The following is a 19,248-nucleotide window of genomic DNA, read 5'->3' as shown; positions in this document are numbered from 1 at the left end:
GACAGAACGAACTTTCCTCAAATTTAAAGAGTGATGTGCGTCAAGTGATTTTGATAGTCAAATTTCCTAGTCGATTTTGTTGTGTTGCAGGAGCTTTTGAGTTGCAGGAGCTATTAATGTGTGTGGAAAATGTGCTACTTAAATTGATGTAAAGCCAAATAAGAAGCCATTGAGGTGGCATGTACAAGTGATACGAGACAGGCATCCAATCTGTAATTAATGCCGTCACGCAAACGGGTCTCTTTTGGAGACAAGGCGCCTGATTTCCGCTTGCTGTGCAGGGAGTATCCTACTTACCATTTCACCGCTTATTTTTCAAATATTTATTTTTTTATAAATTTTGAATATTTCGGTTTTATAATTTATTGTAAAGTTTTACCTAAGGGTGTTTAAAATTCATGAAACCTCTGAAAAATGGAAGCTTTGGACGTCTTATTTTTTTCAATCTGTTGTAAAATTTTACCCATTGAAAATTGGAAGTTTTGAATGTTTGGCGGTTTTTACTAGTTGTAAATTTTACTAAAAGTTTTGGAAATTTGTTTCAGTGTAAAGTTTACTTAATTTAGATTTAAATTGTGTTGGTTTGGTAGTGAAAGGACAAGAGATTCCAGCAAGTTGAAATTGTAAAATCACAAGTCTCTGGTATTTCGTACAATGAATAAATTCTTTTAAAATAGTAGTTAAACAATTATGGTCTCAGCACCTCTCCTACTCCGTAAGCTTGGAACAGCCTGTTTAATTAATATTTCACAATCTTAAACAAGGCTGACAGAAACAACAGTACATAAATTTTCAATGTATGAAGTATGTAGCCAATGGTTCCGTAAGTTTAACGTAAAAAACTTGACCAGGTTCCGATATCACTAACAGTGTCTTCTTCAGAATTTCAGAAAATTCTCAACATACATGATGGGCTAAGGAAGTCAAGCGAAACAGCAGAAAATATGTAAAAGAAAGTACTCTATGGAATTCTTGTAACAGGTACAGCTTGTTAAAAGAACAGACATTAGACTGTCTAATGTCTGCTGTTTTAACGATCTATATCTACTGTAACAGTTTTTAGTGTGTCCACGGCGGACTTTATTTCACATTTTCTGCTGTTTGACTTGACCTCCTTGGCTCATTATGTATGTTTAGAATTTCAACGTCATGTAGTTTTTGTGACATTCTTCTGAAGAAGACACCCTTAATGGTATCGAAATCTGGTCAAGGTTTTTACATTAAACTTATGCAACCGGCTGGCTGCATATTTTATATATTGATAATTAATATTTGTATGTTTAAAACTGTCTGAACTTACGTTTTTAAAATTATAGGACCAGTGTGCACGCCCCTTAAGGGGGGTAGGACGTCAAACGGGCCGACTTGGAGCAGCAGAGGCACCACAGGACATTTCAATTTCCACTGTCTATACTTTTACAAATAAATTCATAAAACTTTGTCAGCATGACCAGGAAGGATTCAGAATTCACACTCATAGCAGTAGAAGTTCGAAAACATAACGAAATAATTTTTTTACTTGTGAAATTACATCATTTTTTTTACTTACTAATGGCTGCATTTGTTGCTGTAGATACACTTTTCTTCATAAGTAAGAGAGATTCTTCGATGAATTTTGCACAGCATACAAACCATACTTAAAGGTGTATGAAACTCTAGAATTTTCAAAATCTATTAAAAACTGTGGTAAACATTGAGGTAATTAACTATAAAATTTGTGTTTTTTTCTAAACAAGAAGTTTAAAATATTAGTTTTTTTCATAAATTAAATAAATTCTAGAGTTTCGTACACCTGTAAGTACGGTATGTATGCTGTGCAAAATTCATCGAAGAATCTCTCTAACGTATGAAGAAAAGTGTACCTATAGCAACAAATGCTGCCATTAGTAAGTGAAAAAGATGATGAAATTTGACACGTAAAAAAATTTATTTTGCTATGTTTTCGAACATCCACTGCAATGAGTGTGAATCATGAATCCTTCCTGGTGATGCTGACAAAGTTTTATGAATTTATTTGTAAAAGTATAGACTCTGCTTATTAAAATGTTCTGTGATGCCTCTCGTGCTCCAAGTCGGCCCGTTTGACGTCCTACCCCCCTTAATGATATTGTGAGACAATGAGCTGTGGCACAGTGTTTGCATACCTGGAAGGTGCCGGGGTGGCAGCCGCGGTTGCCGGCCCAGCAGGAGCCGGTGCCGTTGGGCCTGCGGGCGCAGTCGCAGACGCCGCCCACGCAGCGGGAGTTGGGGTCGGCGGCGCGGCACTGCAGGTCAGACACGCAGGGCAGCCCCAGCGACACCGCCACCATGGGTCGCATCCCTGCCGGCACCACACAGCAACAGTCACGTCACGTCAAGACAGTGGCATGATACAAACTTTCCAAAAACTGTGTCACACAAAGAAATAACAAAGGAAATGTTTCTAAGCAGAAGTACCGACGCGGATTGTCATTCTGCCTGTCCGAGACATGTTGTTGTGGTCTTCACTCCTGAGACTGGTTTGATGCAGCTCTCCACGCTACTCTATCCTGTGCAAGCTTCTTCATCCCCCAGTACCTACTGCAACCTACATCCTTCTGAATCTGCTTAGTGTATTCATCTCTTGGTCTCCCTCTACGATTTTTATCCTCCACGCTGACCTCCAATACTAAGTTGGTGATCCCTTCATGCCTCAGAACATGTCCTACCAACCGATCCCTTCTTCTAGTCAAGTTGTGCCACAAACTCCTCTTCTCCCCAATTCTATTCAATATCCCCTTATTAGTTATGTGATCTACCCATCTAATCTTCAGCATTCTTCTGTAGCACCACATTTCGAAAGCTTCTATTCTCTTCTTGTCTAAACTATTTATCGTCCACCTTTCACTTCCATACATGGCTACACTCCATACAAATACATTCAGAAACGACTTCCTGACACTTAAATCTATACTCGATGTTAACAAATTTTTCTTCTTCAGAAACTCTCTCCTTGCCATTGCCAGTCTACATTTTATATCCTCTCTACTTCGACAATTATCAGTTATTTTGCTCCCCAAGTAGCAAAACTCCTTTAATACTTTAAGTATCTCATTTCCTAATCTAATTCCCTCAGCATCACCCGACTTAATTCGACTACATTCCATTATCCTCGTTTTGCTTTTGTTGATGTTCATCTCATACCCTCCTTTCAAGACACTGTCCATTCCGTTCAGCTGCTCTTCCAAGTCCTTTGCTGTCTCTGACAGAATTACAATGTCATCGGCGAACCTCAAAGTTTTTATTTCTTCTCCATGGATTTCAATACCTACTCCGAACTTTTCTTTTGTTTCCTTTACTGCTTGCTCAATATACAGATTGAATAATATCAGGGATAGGCTACAACCCTATCTCACTCCCTTCCCAACCACTGCTTCCCTTTCATACCCCTCAACTCTTATAACTGCCATCTGCTTTCTGTACAAATTGTAAATAGCCTTTCGCTCCCTGTATTTTACCCCTGCCACCTTTAGAATTTGAAAGAGAGTATTCCAATCAACATTGTCAAAAGCTTTCTCTAAGTCTACAAATGCTAGAAACGTAGGTTTGCTTTCCTTAATCTTTCTTCTAAGGTAAGTCGTAGGGTCAGCATTGCTTCACGTGTTCCAACATTTCTACGGAATCCAAACTGATCTTCCCCGTGTCGGCTTCTATCTGTTTTTCCATTCGTCTGTAAAGAATTCGCGTTAGTATTTTGCAGCTGTGACTTATTAAACTGATAGTTCTGTAATTTTCACATCTGTCAACACCTGCTTTCTTTGGGATTGGAATTATTATATTTTTCTTGAAGTCTGAGAGTATTTCGCCTATCTCATACATCTTGCTCACCAGATGGTATAGTTTTGCCAGGACATATCAGTGTGTAATGCACCGTTGGTTGGCGTGCCCTTGGACTGCTACTCTGTGCTAACTTGGATGCCAGAGCTTTCTGCATCAGGGGGACCATCACTTTGTCTAGCCTCAACTCAATCATCCGTCCTCTGACTACTCTTGCGCAGCACCGAAGCCAATGGTCGTCAATCTCCCTTGCTCAAGAGCCAATATTGACATTTTTGGGCGACACCTAGAGCCACATATGTGCCGATTTTATTATAAATGGGTAGCTTACGTAAGTTAATATGTTGTGAGCTGGCAATGGACTAGCTATCGTAAGGACGCGGTAAGCTTGCCGTTGACCCCCCTCTTCCCCTCCCCTCCCACCACTTCGAAGCACCCAAACCCAAAAATCGTTAGAAGTCGGCACTATTCGGAACACTTTAGGCTGACTGTTCTCTGTTCCAGATTGTTGCCATCCTCAGCGATCCCGAAGTTGTGACACTATAACTGCCTGAGGTAATGTTTTTGTCTTGTTTGTGTGAGTGGATGATTAACTGATTACTGGCAGTAACTGAACGAATATTTAAAAGAATTTTCCAATATCAGACACAAAAACGATGCAGAAATTTGATGAGGACTGGAAAGTGCTGTTGATTTGTGGTTTCTACAGAACGGATTGGTAGTCAAAGGCTAGTACTTTTAGCCAATAAACGGATTTTAATAATACTCTCAACGTGTATTTTTTGTGAAAACACACTTTTTAAATTGAAACAATACGTATTGACAATAACAAACTAAAAGCAGGGTAAATTAGAATGTCAGTGGTGTTTTCTGCAGAATTCTAGTGCGAGTCTTTTATGACTTATCGTAATTTGAAAATTTCCCACACCGACACTTTTACAGTACCTGTAGGAGCACACACCAAAGAACAACACATGTGCATACACTAGTTCTATGGATTCTGACCAGTAGCGAGACAATTGACTACCATAGGTTATGTTCAAAATGAGCACCGGCAGCGGCAGTACACGGTTTGAATCTGATTTGTAACGACTGCAGCACACGTGCTGGCATTTCAGCAGAGATGTCCGAGCAGGCTGCAGTAATACGTCGTTCACACTAGCAGCGCGCGTACCCTAGCTATTAAACCACGGTGGTCCTTTTCCATCCCTTAAAACGCTGCTCGGAAAATACTTTTCTAAGGCGTACTGAATAATTATTTTGAATTTTATCCATTTGAGCTCCATGTCATCGTCCTCAACCTCGAATAATTGGTAATTAGTTATTAAATTTTAGGGTCAACTATCAGTACCTGCACCAATCTTCGACCCTCTGTAGCACTTCCTGCACTCCGCTCATGGTCGAAATAAAGGAGAAGGAACTACAGTGAAGCCATGTAGATGCCTCTAGCGGATAAAAGAAAAGGCATGTATATACTACAAGGGGCGTTCAAAAAGAAACGAGCCGGAGACATAATTACACAAACTAGTATCTGTATGTTAGAAGTATTGACCTTGCCTGTTGAGACACTTGTTCCATTGTGACACAAAGCGGTGAATGGCTGTCTCATAAAATTCCCTGGGCTGCGATGTTAACCAGTTCCGCACGTACAGCTGGATGTTGTCGTCCGAGGTGAATCGTTTGCCCCTCAGAGACTTTTTAAGGGGACAAAAAATGGCGTAATCACAGGGAGAGAAGTGTGGATTGTATGGAGGGTGGCCGAGAACCTCCCATTTGAATTTGTGCAAGAGTGCCACGACTGTGTTGGCCGTATGAGGCTCTGCATCGTCGTGGAGCAGAATGACCCCACGGTTGAGATTGCATGGTCGTTTTTATTTGATCGCTTGGCGAAGGGTGGTCAAGGTTTGCGATACGTCAGCATAAAATTTCCTCCACTCGTGTGGACGACGACGTCCGGCTGTACGTGTGGAACTGGTTAACATCGCAGCGGCTGAATTTCATGAGACAGCCATTCACCGCCTTGTGTCACAACGGGACAAGTATCTCAACAGCCAGAGTCAATACCTCTAATGTACAGGTACTGGTTTCTGAAATTATGCCTCTGGCTCGCCACTTATACAATACGATGTTTTGGCTAGAGCTAACTCACCTGCCGCAAAACTCGTTGCAGCCAGCATCAAATCGTCTTCTGTAGAAGGTTTTTCGGCTGATGTCACTTCGGTAACAAACAGTGGTGCAGACGATGAGCCGGATGGTGGTACAGCTTCAGAGGCAACTGACGCTTCCTGCGGTGTCGACTGGTTGTCCGTGAGCTCTGACGGCGCCACTCTCTCAGTGACTGATTCTTCTTCAGTGTCATCCTGTAGAAGCGGTTCCGAGCTGGAGGTACCTGGAATCTCCTGCGTAGGGGTCGCCGGTTCTGTAGAGGAGGCCCCGACTTCTACGTCATTCGTGGCGGTATCTACACCCTGAGTCGTCGTTACAGGAGCGTCGGAAGAAGCTGAAGATGAAACCCAGCCGTCATCGACGGAGGAAGACGTATCCTGTGCAGTTGTTACCACCAGCTCGGAATAGGCCGAGGATGATGACATCCAGGTGTCATCGATGGAGGAAGACGGCTGGTTATCCGTCGAAGTGGCGTAATTGGCATCAAACGTCAGCTCTGTACCGACGCTAAATGGAGGTGGATGACTCGGAACGGAAGCGGAAGTTTCAACCGAATCTGAAGCCTGATTGTCGGGAAAATCTGTAACGGTCGGAGAGGAGATTTCGACGTTTTCTTCGAAGTGTGTTTCAGGTTTCGGTGTCGTCGGTAGGGCTTCGGGAGAACTACTGGTCGATGCTTCAGGACTAGATGATTGAATAGTTGAAGAAGCAACGATGTCGCTAATATCTGCAGGTTGTGATGGCGATGACGTCTCCACTGTCGCTTCAGAACTTCCGAAAATGTTTTCTGCGGCTTCAACAGGGGACGGTGAAGAGGTTAGAACTTCAGGTTCTGATGGTGTACTGAACACTGGAGGAGACGTAGCATCAGCCATTAACGGAGAGGTTTCCGCTTCCATTTCGACTGTTACATCCCTGTAAGGACCCTCCGTAGCTGGTGTAGGATAGGAGCTGGGGACTGGGTATTTGATGGAGACATCTGGTTCACGGTCGGTCACTGGTGCAGCATCGCTGGTGCTGAAAGACACTGCCAGTGATTCGGTGAACTCTGACGACGGTGTTCCGCTCGACAAGGCTTCGTCTGCACCTGAAGTGGTACTTGTCGCCTCGGGGCTTTGAGTCGTGGAGGCTGCTGCCGTGGTGCTTGGCGTGGTAACTCCTTCTGTAACAGTATGCACAGAAGTACTTTCCACTGTAGTGTGTACTGTGGTGCTCGGAGTGGTGGTATGGTCAGGGGTGAATGGTGCCTTGTTTGTCGGTGCGGCAGTAGTTGTTGGTGCGGCAGTGGTGGTGGTGGTGGTGGTCTCGGTGACGGCGGTGGTGACAGGCGGGTGAGTGCTGGTGGCGTCGGCAGGAGCGGCCGGCGAGGGCAGCAGCGGCGGCGGCGGAAAGTCTTCCTCCTGGGACGGCACGCAGAGGCTGCCGCGAGGCAGCATGTGCGCGTTGCAGCCGCACCGGCCGAACAGCTTGGGGATGAGGAAGTGGCAGTGCGAGTTGGCGTCCCACAGGCGGCAGTGCGCGTCGCTGTAGCACACGTCGCCCGGCTTGGCCGCTGCAAAAAGAAAGCACCGCGTCCGCGGCATTCATCTCTGTTCCTTGCAAAGGTTAAGGGGTATTATCTAAGTCTGCAGGCTTTTGTGACCGTTGTCACTGGAGTCAAAGTCTTCTGGGCTGTTAGGCCGCGCCATATTTCTTGAAACAATCGACCTTTCGACCTCTCAGTTTACCGTGGACACCGCAATATCCTGAAGATGATCAGAGGGGTCGAAACGTCGATTGTTTGAAAAAAAAATACGACACTCCATAACAACCCACAAGGTTTTAACTTCCGTGAGGGGTACCGTCTAACACTACAGTTCGAAACCTGGGAGTAATTACCCACTGATGGTTAAAATGAAATTTACATTGTGATAAAAACCGAAGGGGACGATTTTGTTTCAGTTATGAAACTAAATTTTTTTAAAAGGACCAGAAATATTGTTACAATTTTGTGAGCGTCTAAAATTGTTTATAGCAGTGATTACTAATTATCCTTTCCCTAAATTACTAGTATTAATGCGTCAAACTTGATAGGATTGGAAAATAACAGCCAACCAGACGCAGAATTAAAGGTTTGTTGACCCTTTACCATACTTTCGACAGATATAAATTAACATGAAATATATTGGGAGTTGCGAGCACGGACAACACTCAGCTGTATAATGGAATAACGATAGTGAAAATTTGTGCCCGACCGGGATTCGAATCAGAATTTCCCGATTATCGCGACAGTTCGCTTTACCCTTTTTCTCCCTTCATTTTGTTCGTTATGATTTTCGTTATTTGGTCTAGGAGAACATCACGGGACACCCCTTCACGTTGATCATTGAATACTCCACCCAGTCTTTTTTTTATAATTATTATTTCAGAGGCCAGACAGTCTTCTGAGCGAACGCTGAGCTACATGTTGTCCATTTTCGCAACTACGAATGCGTTTCAAGTGTTTCGTAACTGCTGTAGTCGGCGCATTATTTGCATATGCGAAGGAACATGACATCGTACTTCTGAACAACACAGGCCGACAATGGGCAGGGACTTTCAATTAAAATGTGTCCCCTGTACGAAAATATACATAATGAATGGACGAGTGCAGGTTGAAAGACAAATTGTTGACGACATATGGATGTTTGCCTCTCTCCGCGAGTTGTGTTGGGACAGCCTAACGCGCCGGCGCGGTAGTTGAGCGCTTCCGGTCAGAGGGCGGGCTGTCCTCATTGAGAAAAACAAAACTGAGTGAAAAATTCAACGATGTAGTTGAAGGGATGTTCTTTGACGTCCGCCCAGGCCAGATAATGAGAAAAATAACGAATAAAATTAGGGGGGAAAATGGTAAGGTCACCGCTCTACCGCTCACAACGAGCGGGAAATCCGGGTTCGAGTCTCAGTTCGGCACATATATTCGTTGCCGTCATTCCATTGTACAGCTGATGGCTGTCCGTATTTGCAACTGCGAATACATTTCATGTATTTCATAATGGCCGTAGTCGCTGCAGTGCCTGTTGTTCAGAGATACGATGCAATGTTCCTTCGGACATGCATGCATGTTCGAGGAAACATTGCATCGTACCTCTGAACAAGACAAGCAATGCTATCTCGAAAACATAAATTTGTCTTCTTCAGAAGGAAAGTGGACTCGTAGAATTACATATGGACAAAAACGGACTTCGGAGCCAGAAGTCTCGTATCTAGTAGAATGTGCATGTCAACCACAAATATCAACAGTTAAAATACATAATTGAAGGTAGAAAAGCTCCAACATCCGATTTTGTCAGTATGTAGTTCTATGAGTCCATTTCCCTACTGAAGAACACATATTTATATTTGTATTTATAACCATGTGATTAATAAACCTTTAACTTTTCTACTAGTTGGTTATTATTTTCCAGTCCTGTCAAGTTTCTACGAACACCGTCGCTGAAGCGCTACCAACTTTAAAATTCTAAAATTAATGAGTGATGCATTACAGGTGCCTCACATAGCTCACCGACTACACACATACGTCGTGCTTTGTACCACGCATCTGCGGTGGTACAAGTAAGACACATATGTAACAAAAGCTAAATTTCTCGTCAAACTGTGTTATCCGAGTTGCACATAGTTCCTGCAATAGACCAGAAATTGCTTCATTAATGACTTCGAAACAGATAAATGAACTGACAGCACGACAGTGCAGTCACTACACAAGGAACGACGAAAGTGCTGTGCATGGAATTATTATTATTATTACTATTACTATTATTGTCATTTGAGCGGGCATAAACAAAGCATGAGCCAATTACGTTACTATGGTACTAGGCAGCGGCTGGCGCAGAGGAAAGATTTCAGAACGGTAATGCGAGGTCTACGGAGTCGAGTCCTGCGGAAACTTCTTTTATTTTCAATTTTTACGTACGTATATTGCAAATAAATGGAAGCAATGCTAGGTATATTATATTTATTAATATTTTCATTAAAGGCGTGAAAAGCAAAGGCAAAGAAAAATTTGGTGTTGCAAATAAATCTCCATGAAGGGATTGTAAGTGGGAACGAGAACTTCAAATGGTTCAAATGGCTCTAAGAACTTTTTTTTCACTTGCTGCTTGCCAAATAGGCCCGCTGCCTGTATAAAAAAGCGGGCTGTGATACTGCAGTTGGTCTCTTGGCAGTCACATCAGTAACTCAAGATCAAGAACACGGGAAAATCCACATAGTAATGAACATAGACCCATCAAAGCTCCACATACTGATCTAATACATATACGAACTTGAGTTACTGATCTGCCGTTCCCTGTGTCCCGCCCCGTAAAGCGGACTAAGTACAGTATCAGGCAGTTTTAGTCGACAACTGAGCAGCATGTAATAATTAGCAAAGAAAAAGGAAATACAAACATACTTATAATTTTAAAAATTAATAACACAAAATAATCTTTAATTATCATAGTTTGAAGTATACTAACTCAAAAATACAAAAAAAGTGATATTTACTAAGTATCCCTACACCAACGAGGCCATGAGAGGAAAACCTCTGAACATTCCTCGAGCCTTACCACTCTTGGCCTCATACTAAATACTAGTTCTCATATTGTGTGTCCATATCCAACATCTAGTGATTAATGCGATCTTGTCACAATAATACATCTTTTGTGTGTGTGTGTGTGTGTGTCTGTGTCTGTGTGTGTGTGTGTGTGTGTGTGTGTGTTATGATGCTGGTGTGAGCGGCAGGGCTCGGAATGATATCATCGAGCAATGGCCCTCTCACCAGCAGTTTTCTACTCTATTCTATATCTGAACATACTCTACTGTAATTGATATTTAGCATTTAATACTATTACACATTGCCACATTTGATTACAGTTTGTTACGTAACTTTATACAAAGTTCTACAACAAAATGTTACAAGTGTGAATCAGTTAAGTTATCCAGATCTGTGTCTGTATCTTTATCAGTAATATGATCATCGAGTTCCTCAGTACTGCTAACATTAGTTGAAGATCTCCGTCCTCTCTGTCTGTGTCTCCATGATCTCCATCTATTGAACTCTACTTGTAATTGTCTAGAGATTTTGCCTGCTGTGTTATTTAATTCTGTCCATTTATCTCTAAGAACTATGGGACTTAACACCTGAGGTCATCAGTCCCCTAGACTGAGAACTACTTAAACGTAACTAACTTAAGGACATCACTAACATCCACGCCCGAGGCAGGATTCGAACCTGCGACCGTAGCAGCAGCGCGGTTCCAGACTGAAACGCCTAGAACCGCTCGGCAACGAGAACTTCGTATATAAAAGTATATACTTTCGTTATATTACAGTTGATGATTTACACGTGATGCGGTGATGTTGTTGTTGTGGTCTTCAGTCTTGCGCTATAGCACCACTTCGCTGAATAGTGTTTTAATCATGCCTCCATAGGGCCAGCTGAGAAAACGATATCCTGCCTTCAAAACGGCTTCATACAACGTCGTACGAAACTGTAGGCCGATCTCTGTGATAATAATAATTGAATATGGGACATCCGACGCCGAATCGAGTTTTGTGCGGAAAGATCCGGTACTGTTTGGCCACTGCTGTGTTTGAAACATGCGTTACCGTCCTTTTATGTGTGTGCTGTTTTGGTGTGGTTGTTGTCCTGAGACTGGTTTGATGCAGCTGTCCATACTACTCTATCCTGTGCAAGCTCCTTCATCTCCCAGTACCTACTGCAACCTACATCCTTCTGAATCTGCTTAGTGTATTCATCTCTTGGTCTCCCTCTACGATTTTTACCCTCCACACTGCCCTCCAATGCTAAATTTGTGATCCCTTGATGCCTCAGAACATGTCCTACCAACCGATCCCTTCTTCTAGTCAAGTTGTGCCACAAACTTCTCTTCTCCCCAATCCTATTCAATACCTCCTCATTAGTTACGTGATACACCCACCTGCGGTGATATTCATCGTAAAAACAGGGAAACTAATGCTCACTTGCAGCAGCTATGGGCTGCTCGAAGGTCAAAATAAAACGAACGGAATACGAAGTCCTTAGCGCTGTAATTACTGCCCGCTGTTGAAATGATATATACAGAGTCTTCGTGGATGCTGTAAGTACAATAAAATGCTTTCTTGGAAATTATTTGCTATCCCAAATTTTCTTTTAGATTTCCTTTCCATGTCTTTTGTTAAGATATTAGTAAATACAATATATTGATCATTATTTCCGTTTACCTGCAATGCAAGCAAATTAAAATACTGGCTCCATAGGAAATCGACCCAACCCGACCGTAGGATTATCATTCTACAGTCTTTTCGCTGTTCCATCCGCTGTGTGGAAAATACGTTAACATAAATCGCTCCTGCCTCTTCCGACCTCAACACTTGGCGATCTGGAGCTCCCACTTCAGTCATTTTCATTTCCGCCCAAATTCTGCATGTACCATAAGTACGGACGAAAGCGGCGATGACGAGCAGGCGCAATCCCATTGTAAGACGAAATGCAGACACGAAAAGGCATCAGACAAATTGTGCGTCATCATCCACTGTTTTTAACCTAAATCTAGGAGAGACATTTGAAAAGGTCAGAGAAGACTCACACACAGGTAATACATTATCCGGACACCTATTAGTGCACTTAATATGGTGTGTAATCACCCCTCGCCTTGGCATGCACTCCGCTGAGGACAGTTTAAAAAAAAAAAGGGTCAAATAGGTCAGAGCACTATGGGACTTAACATCTGAGGTCATCAGTCCCCTAGAACGTAGAACTACTTAAACCTAACTAACCTAAGGACATCACACACATCCATGCCCGAGGCAGGAGTCGAACCTGCGACCGGAGCGGTTGCGCGGTTACAAACTGAAGCGCCTAGAACCGCTCGGCCACACCGGCCGGCGAGGACAGTTTCAGTGAGGTGTCGGAATGTCTGTGGAGGAGTGGCAGCCCATTGGTTCTCAAGCGTAACTGAGCTTCTAACTCATCCCAAAGGTATTCCAGTGGGTCCAGATCTGAACTCTGGGGAGATCAGTGAGTTCCAGGAATGTTGTTGTGGACAAACTATTGCCTCAAGTACACTGGTTGATGAGAGGATACTGTAACAGCATGAGTATGCATCGTCCGTAAACATCCCCTCTGTTGTACGCAGTACACAACGCTGTAAAAAATGTTCCTATACCGTAAATATACGGTTTTCGTAAGAGCAACAACGGGACCACACTCTAACCACGAAAAATGTCCCCATACTGTAACACTAGTTCGTCCGTACTTCACTGTTGGCACTACACATGATTGCAGGTAACGTTTTTCATGTATAAGTGAAACCCAAACACTTCTGTCGGATTGCTATTTGTTTTGACACCTGACGCCCAGTCATCATGGTAACTGGGCTGCTGGTAGCACTTTGGGACTCGCGAGTGATTCCTTCCGCTGATTCCCTGTCAATTTTTACAGCCACCCTTTGCAATGCTCGACAACGTCTGTCCGTTAGTAGATGAGGTCTGTCCGGCGTTAGTTTAGCTTTGGATGTTCCTTTGCGTTTCCACATCACAACCACATTGTTTAGGCAGCTCTGGAAGATTTAAAATCCCCCTGATTGATCTGCTACTGCTTCGAAGTCACTGATATCTTCTTACCGACACACTCTGCTATTACTGATTCTCCACTGACAACATAACACGCTTCGCATCCTTATATACTGGTGAGTCTACCTCTTGTGACCTCTAGTGATCAATACTGCGTTACATAGAGGTGTCTGTATACTTTTGATTAGAGGATGTACACTCGTCTAAATAATAGATATTTTAAGATATGCCGATGGTATAGCTGGCCTCGCTGAAAGTGCATAAGTTTAAGCCCTGACGAATGCATTGTGTATGGTTATGGGACAAGAATATAATGTTAAAATTTTTTGAGTACAAAACAGAAATGATGGCACGTGGTGAAGACGAGAAAGCCAAAATCCAGATTCACGAGCGAGCTACTTGAGCAAGTCGACGTCTTTACTTATTTATGAATGAGATCCGTAGGGACTGATGGAACCAAATAAAATTCAGAAGTAGAAGCTGCCCGTCAGAAACAAGAAGAAGCAAAAAAGCACGAGCCTTGAAATCAGGGAAAAGTTTCTCAAAGACTATGCTGGGAGGGCAGTATGTTTTTGGGTGTGAAACCTGGGCTCTGGGAACTAAAGAAGAGAAGAAATAAAATTCTTCGGAGGTATGGTGTTGTACATATGTGGTCAAACGAAAGTGAACTGACATGGTTGCTGACGAAGCGGTCCTTAAAAGAGTGAGTGCAAAGAGAAGCGTATGGAAGTCACCTGTCTAAAGAAAAATGCAACTTAAACGCCTTGTAAAGAGACGTGAGGTACTCCTGAACACAGTAACAGAGCGATATGTTAATGGAAAATGATCTGAAGGAAAACCATGACAGAGGTACATAGATGAAATTAAGAAAGATATGGTGAGTCAGGCCTACAGAGAAATTAAGAGGAAATCGGAAAGGGTGGAGACATGATAACAACTTAACTGCTGTCAAAAAATCTTAGAGTAGAGCACTGAAGCAGAATAAGAAGAACTAAAAGTGACATCTGTAGATGCGGAGACCTGAGATCATCCCAAATGTAGGTCGAAGGCCTGAGACCGCAGATAGTGAAGACGTGACACAGACGACTCTTTCTGCAGACTCTTTAGATTTTTTGTTCAAATGGCTCTGAGCACTATGGGACTTAACATCTGTGGTCATCAGTCCCCCAGAACTTAGAACTACTTAAACCTGACTAACCTAAGGACATCACACACATCCATGCCCGAGGCAGGATTCGAACCTGCGACCGTAGCAGTCCCGCGGTTCCGGACTGAGCGCCTAGAACCGCTAGACCACCGCGGCCGGCAGATTTTTTGTAGCCATCTGTCTGAGTGGGGGCTGGTTCTTTGTCAACTTCACATTCCTTTTTAGTTCTGGATATTTAATACTGTATCTGTAGTCTGCTACTAGTGGGGAAGATCTTTCATATCCCATGCAATATTTCGGTCTCCACGTTGATCGTATAGTAACAGGGAGAAATAAATGACGTTATTTCAGGTCAGATGATGGCCTCGTTCTTCACACGGGTCGTCCTCATAGAGAAACTAAGTTTTGTGCTGCAGAGAAGTTCTTTCTTCCGTCAGTGTGCTCTGAAGTGATCAATAAATAAACGAGCGCGAGGATTCCCTTTGCCAAATCAAAATAGTTTTTTTTCCCACTAGCATATCAGTTTAAAATTACGCTAGGTTTTATATTCTAATTTATCCATTTGGAAAATGAACACATTAAAAGGTTGATAAAAAAATAACTTTTAGATATTGAGTATAAGATACGTAGGCTTGGCACAAAATATAATGAGGGTATTCGACATTGTCTACTCTAGGGCCGGCCACGGCGTGCTCGAATGCACACATGCGCCAGCGCCACGTGCGGCCCGCGTGCGAGCCGAGGCTCGGTCTGTCTCGGCTTTGCTCGGTCCTTCGAGGAAGTGCTCGGAACGGCGCGACATTTGATGCAGTGGAGCGATGCGGCACTGTTGCTTCTGGCATATGGTGCACCATTTTTCGAAGTGCCATCGTTGTGTATTCCTCGCTATTTGCTTGTGATTTAAAGGAAATGCAAAAGAACAGTGGTTGTTGCAATGGCACATACACTTAAAAAGAGGCAGACTGACGACGTATTGTCACTACCATTGAAACAAGACTCCGTTACAATACTTTCTCGAAGAGAAGGATGAAAATTCTTAGTGTTTATTATGGAGTCGCATAACCGCCGGGCACCGCAAATACAGGGTGGTCCATTGATAGTGACCGGGTCAAATATCTCACTAAATAAGCATCAAACGAAAAAACTACAAAGAACGAAACTCGTCTAGCTTAAAGGGGGAAACCAGATGGCACTATGGTTGGCCTGCTAGATGGCGCTGCCATAGTTCAAACGGATATCAACTGCGTTTTTTTAAAAAAATAGGAACCCCTATTTTTATTACATACAAGAAATATGTTTTAGTTCAACCACTTTCTTCGCGTTGTGATAGATGGCGCTGTAATAGTCACAAACGTATAAATACGTGGTATCACGTAACATACCGCCAGTGCGGACGGTATTTGCTTCGTGATACATTACCCGTTTTAAAACGGACCGTTTACTAATTGCGTAAAAGGTCGATATCGTGTTGATGTGTGGCTATTGTGATCAAAATGCCCAACGGGCGTGTGCTATGTATGCTGCTCGGTATCCTGGACGACATCAGCCAAGTGTCCGGACCGTTCGCCGGATAGTTACGTTATTTAAGGAAACAGGAAGTGTTCAGCCACATGTGAAACGTCAACCACGAACCCGCAACAAATGATGTTGCCCAAGTAGGTGTTTTAGCTGCTGTCGCGGCTAATCCGGACGTCAGTAGCAGACAAATTGCGCGAGTACCAGGAATCTCAAAAACGTCGGTGTTGAGAATGCTACATCAACATCGATTGCACCCGTAACATATTTCTATGCATCAGGAATTGCATGGTGACGACTTTGAACGTAGTGTACAGTTCTGCCACTGGGTGCAAGAGAAATTACGGGACGATGACAGATTTTTTGCAAGCGTTCTATTTCTCGACGAAGCGTCATTCACCAATAGCGGTAACGTGAACCAGCATAATATGCACTATTGGGCAACGGAAAATCCACGATGGCTGCGACACGTGGAACATCAGCGACCTTCGTGGGTTAATGTATGCGGCATTATGGGAGGAAGGATAATTGGCCCCCATTTTATCGATGGCAATCTAAATGGTGCAATATATGCTGATTTCGTACGTCATGTTGTACCGATGTTACTATAAGATGTTTCACTGCTTGACAGAATGGCAATGTACTTCCAATATGATGGATGTCCGGCACATAGCTCGCGTGCGGTTGAAGCGGTATTGAATAGCATATTTCATGACAGGTGGATTGGTCGTCGAAGCACTACACCATGGCCCGCACGTTCACCGGATTTGACGTCCCCGGATTTCTTTCTGCGGGGAAGTTTAAGGATATTTGCTATCGTGATCCAGCGACAACGCCTGACAACATGCGTCAGCGCATTGTCAATGCATGTGCGAAAATTACAGAAAGCGAACTACTCGCTGTTGAGAGGAATGTCGTTACACGTATTACCAAATGCATTGAGGTTGATGGACATCATTTTGAGCATTTATTGTATTTATGTGGTATTTACAGGCAATCACGCTGTAAAGCATGCGCTCTCAGAAATGATAAGTTCACAGAGGTACATGTATCACATTGGAACAACCGAAATAAAATGTTCAAACGTACCTACGTTCTGTATTTTAATTTAAAAAACCTACCTGTTACCAACTGTTCGTCTAAACTTGTGAACCATATGTTTTGTGACTATTACAGCGCCCTCTGTCAGAAAGCGAAAATGCGGACCAACTAAAACATTCATACTTCTTTACGTACTACACGAATAGGTAATAAAAATGGGGGTTCCTATTTTTTTAAAAAAACGCAGTTGATATCCATCTGACCTATGGCTGCGCTATCTAGCGGGCCAACCATAGCGCCATCTGGTTTCCCCCTTCAAGCTATACGAGTTTCGTTCTTTGTAGTTTTTTCGTTTGACGCTTATTTCGTGAGATATTTGGCCCGGTCACGATCAGTGGACCACCCTGTATGCTACAGAACAACATTATACCACAATGCACAAGGAATTTAAAGAATTAGTTGGCAGCTTCAAGAGAAAACAGATTGACGGATTTAAAAAGGTGCACTGCTGCCGAGTGAACCGATGTCAACATGAAAATCGTTGTGTTTCTGCTGTTTGTGTTTGTGCGTATCTCTTTGTACAAATCCAATGTTTTTACAGTCCGCTCTATTGTTTCTTATTTTTGTCGGTAACAAAATGTAGCGGCCCGTCCAAGCTAAAAAAAGGCTGAAAATTGCCAGATCTAATAAACCTTTCAGCGATGCCGAGTTCATTAAAAATGGCATTGTTGGGCCAACAGAACTCGTGACGCCATTGGAGGTACAGAAAGTTTTCCGAAATTAGTCTTTTGCAACAAACAATAACTGCTGTAATGGCAGCGGGTGTCTACAGGCAGTCACTGACAGTGCCAGCATGTTCATTGCATTCTCGATTGCGTTGGACGTGTCGATCGACATTTCGGACACGGTAGAACTTACAATGGATGTTCGTGAAGTCGACAGCAATTTGATCGTGACAAAGGAACCATAAATTTAGTGCAACTGGAAAACACAACGAGAGGGATCGACTTACTGAAAACTGTTGAAGTGGCAACTGAAACCGTTGGCGTGAAGCAGATTATGTTGGGCGATGGAGTGCCAGGGATGTAAGGAGCACAAAATGGGCACGTAGCATTGTTGCGCAAAAAACTACAACTAATCGACAGACGATTTGTACGGAATTCATTGTTTCGAATATCAAGGAGCGCTATGTGCTGAATTTACAGGCATAGAGCACGTCGTGAAACTGAGAGTCCGAGTAGTAAATTATCTAGAGACACATGGGGTATTACATCGTCAGTTTAAACAATTTTTCATGTAACTGCAGGAGCAGTATGGAGACGTGATTTAGTATTGCAACGTACGTCGCTGAAGTCGAGAGGAACGCCTGGAATGATTTTTCGAGTTAAGACCTACGATTGTTCAATTTATGAAGGGAAAAGGAAAGCAAGAACCAATATTAGAAGATCCTGAATGGATTGCCGACGTCATATTTTTAGTTGACTTGACTGGGCACTTGAACATCCTCAATAAGACGTTGAAAGGTGAGATGCAGTAAATATCTAGTTTAATAGCAAAGGTAGATGCATTTAAAATGAAAATCAGATTGTAGAAGGGACAACTTCTGAAAAAAGAACGCCACACATTTCCCTAAACTCTCTGGTGGTAAACAAAATGCGAATTTTGAACAATACATTATTGTGTTGGAAGAAATACAGGAACAGTTTTCAAATCGCTTTCAGGACACTGCCAACTTGGTGTTTGTTTCTGAGACGTTTTCAAGACCATTTTCTGTATCAGTTAAAACAGCCCCTGTTCGTTTACAGATTGAATTGATCGATCTGCAGTGTAATTTTTGACTAAAAGACAAATCTATTACGTTTAAAGTGTCCAAGAGTACCATAAAGGTTTTTTTCCATAAAGGATGCACTGGCTTTATGTCACACTTTCCGAGTCAGAGCATGCATGCAGACCAGATGAGGCGCAATGTCTTAGTGGTAAGTGGGCTCATACTGCTAAGTTCTTCGTAAATG

At 42.9% G+C, this 19,248-nt stretch overlaps 1 protein-coding gene across 1 annotated transcript in view; it reads right to left on the bottom strand.

Annotated features, from left to right (window-relative positions):
• The window catches only part of LOC126416629 (nucleoprotein TPR), a 195,626-nt gene that overhangs the window by 96,170 nt on the left and 80,208 nt on the right, over positions 1 to 19,248 (bottom strand). The window contains exons 3-4 of the mRNA XM_050084391.1: positions 5,945 to 7,513; positions 2,145 to 2,320 (exon numbers count right to left, since the gene is read on the bottom strand). Of these exons, the coding sequence (XP_049940348.1) occupies positions 2,145 to 2,320; positions 5,945 to 7,513 (1,745 nt within the window). The remainder of the gene's footprint in view (positions 1 to 2,144; positions 2,321 to 5,944; positions 7,514 to 19,248) is intronic.

The sequence above is a fragment of the Schistocerca serialis genome, chromosome 1 (assembly GCF_023864345.2).
Source record: "Schistocerca serialis cubense isolate TAMUIC-IGC-003099 chromosome 1, iqSchSeri2.2, whole genome shotgun sequence".
Taxonomy (NCBI): domain Eukaryota; kingdom Metazoa; phylum Arthropoda; class Insecta; order Orthoptera; family Acrididae; genus Schistocerca; species Schistocerca serialis.
The sequence above is the reverse complement of the archived record's forward strand: the minus strand, read 5'-3'. Positions and strand labels throughout refer to the sequence as shown.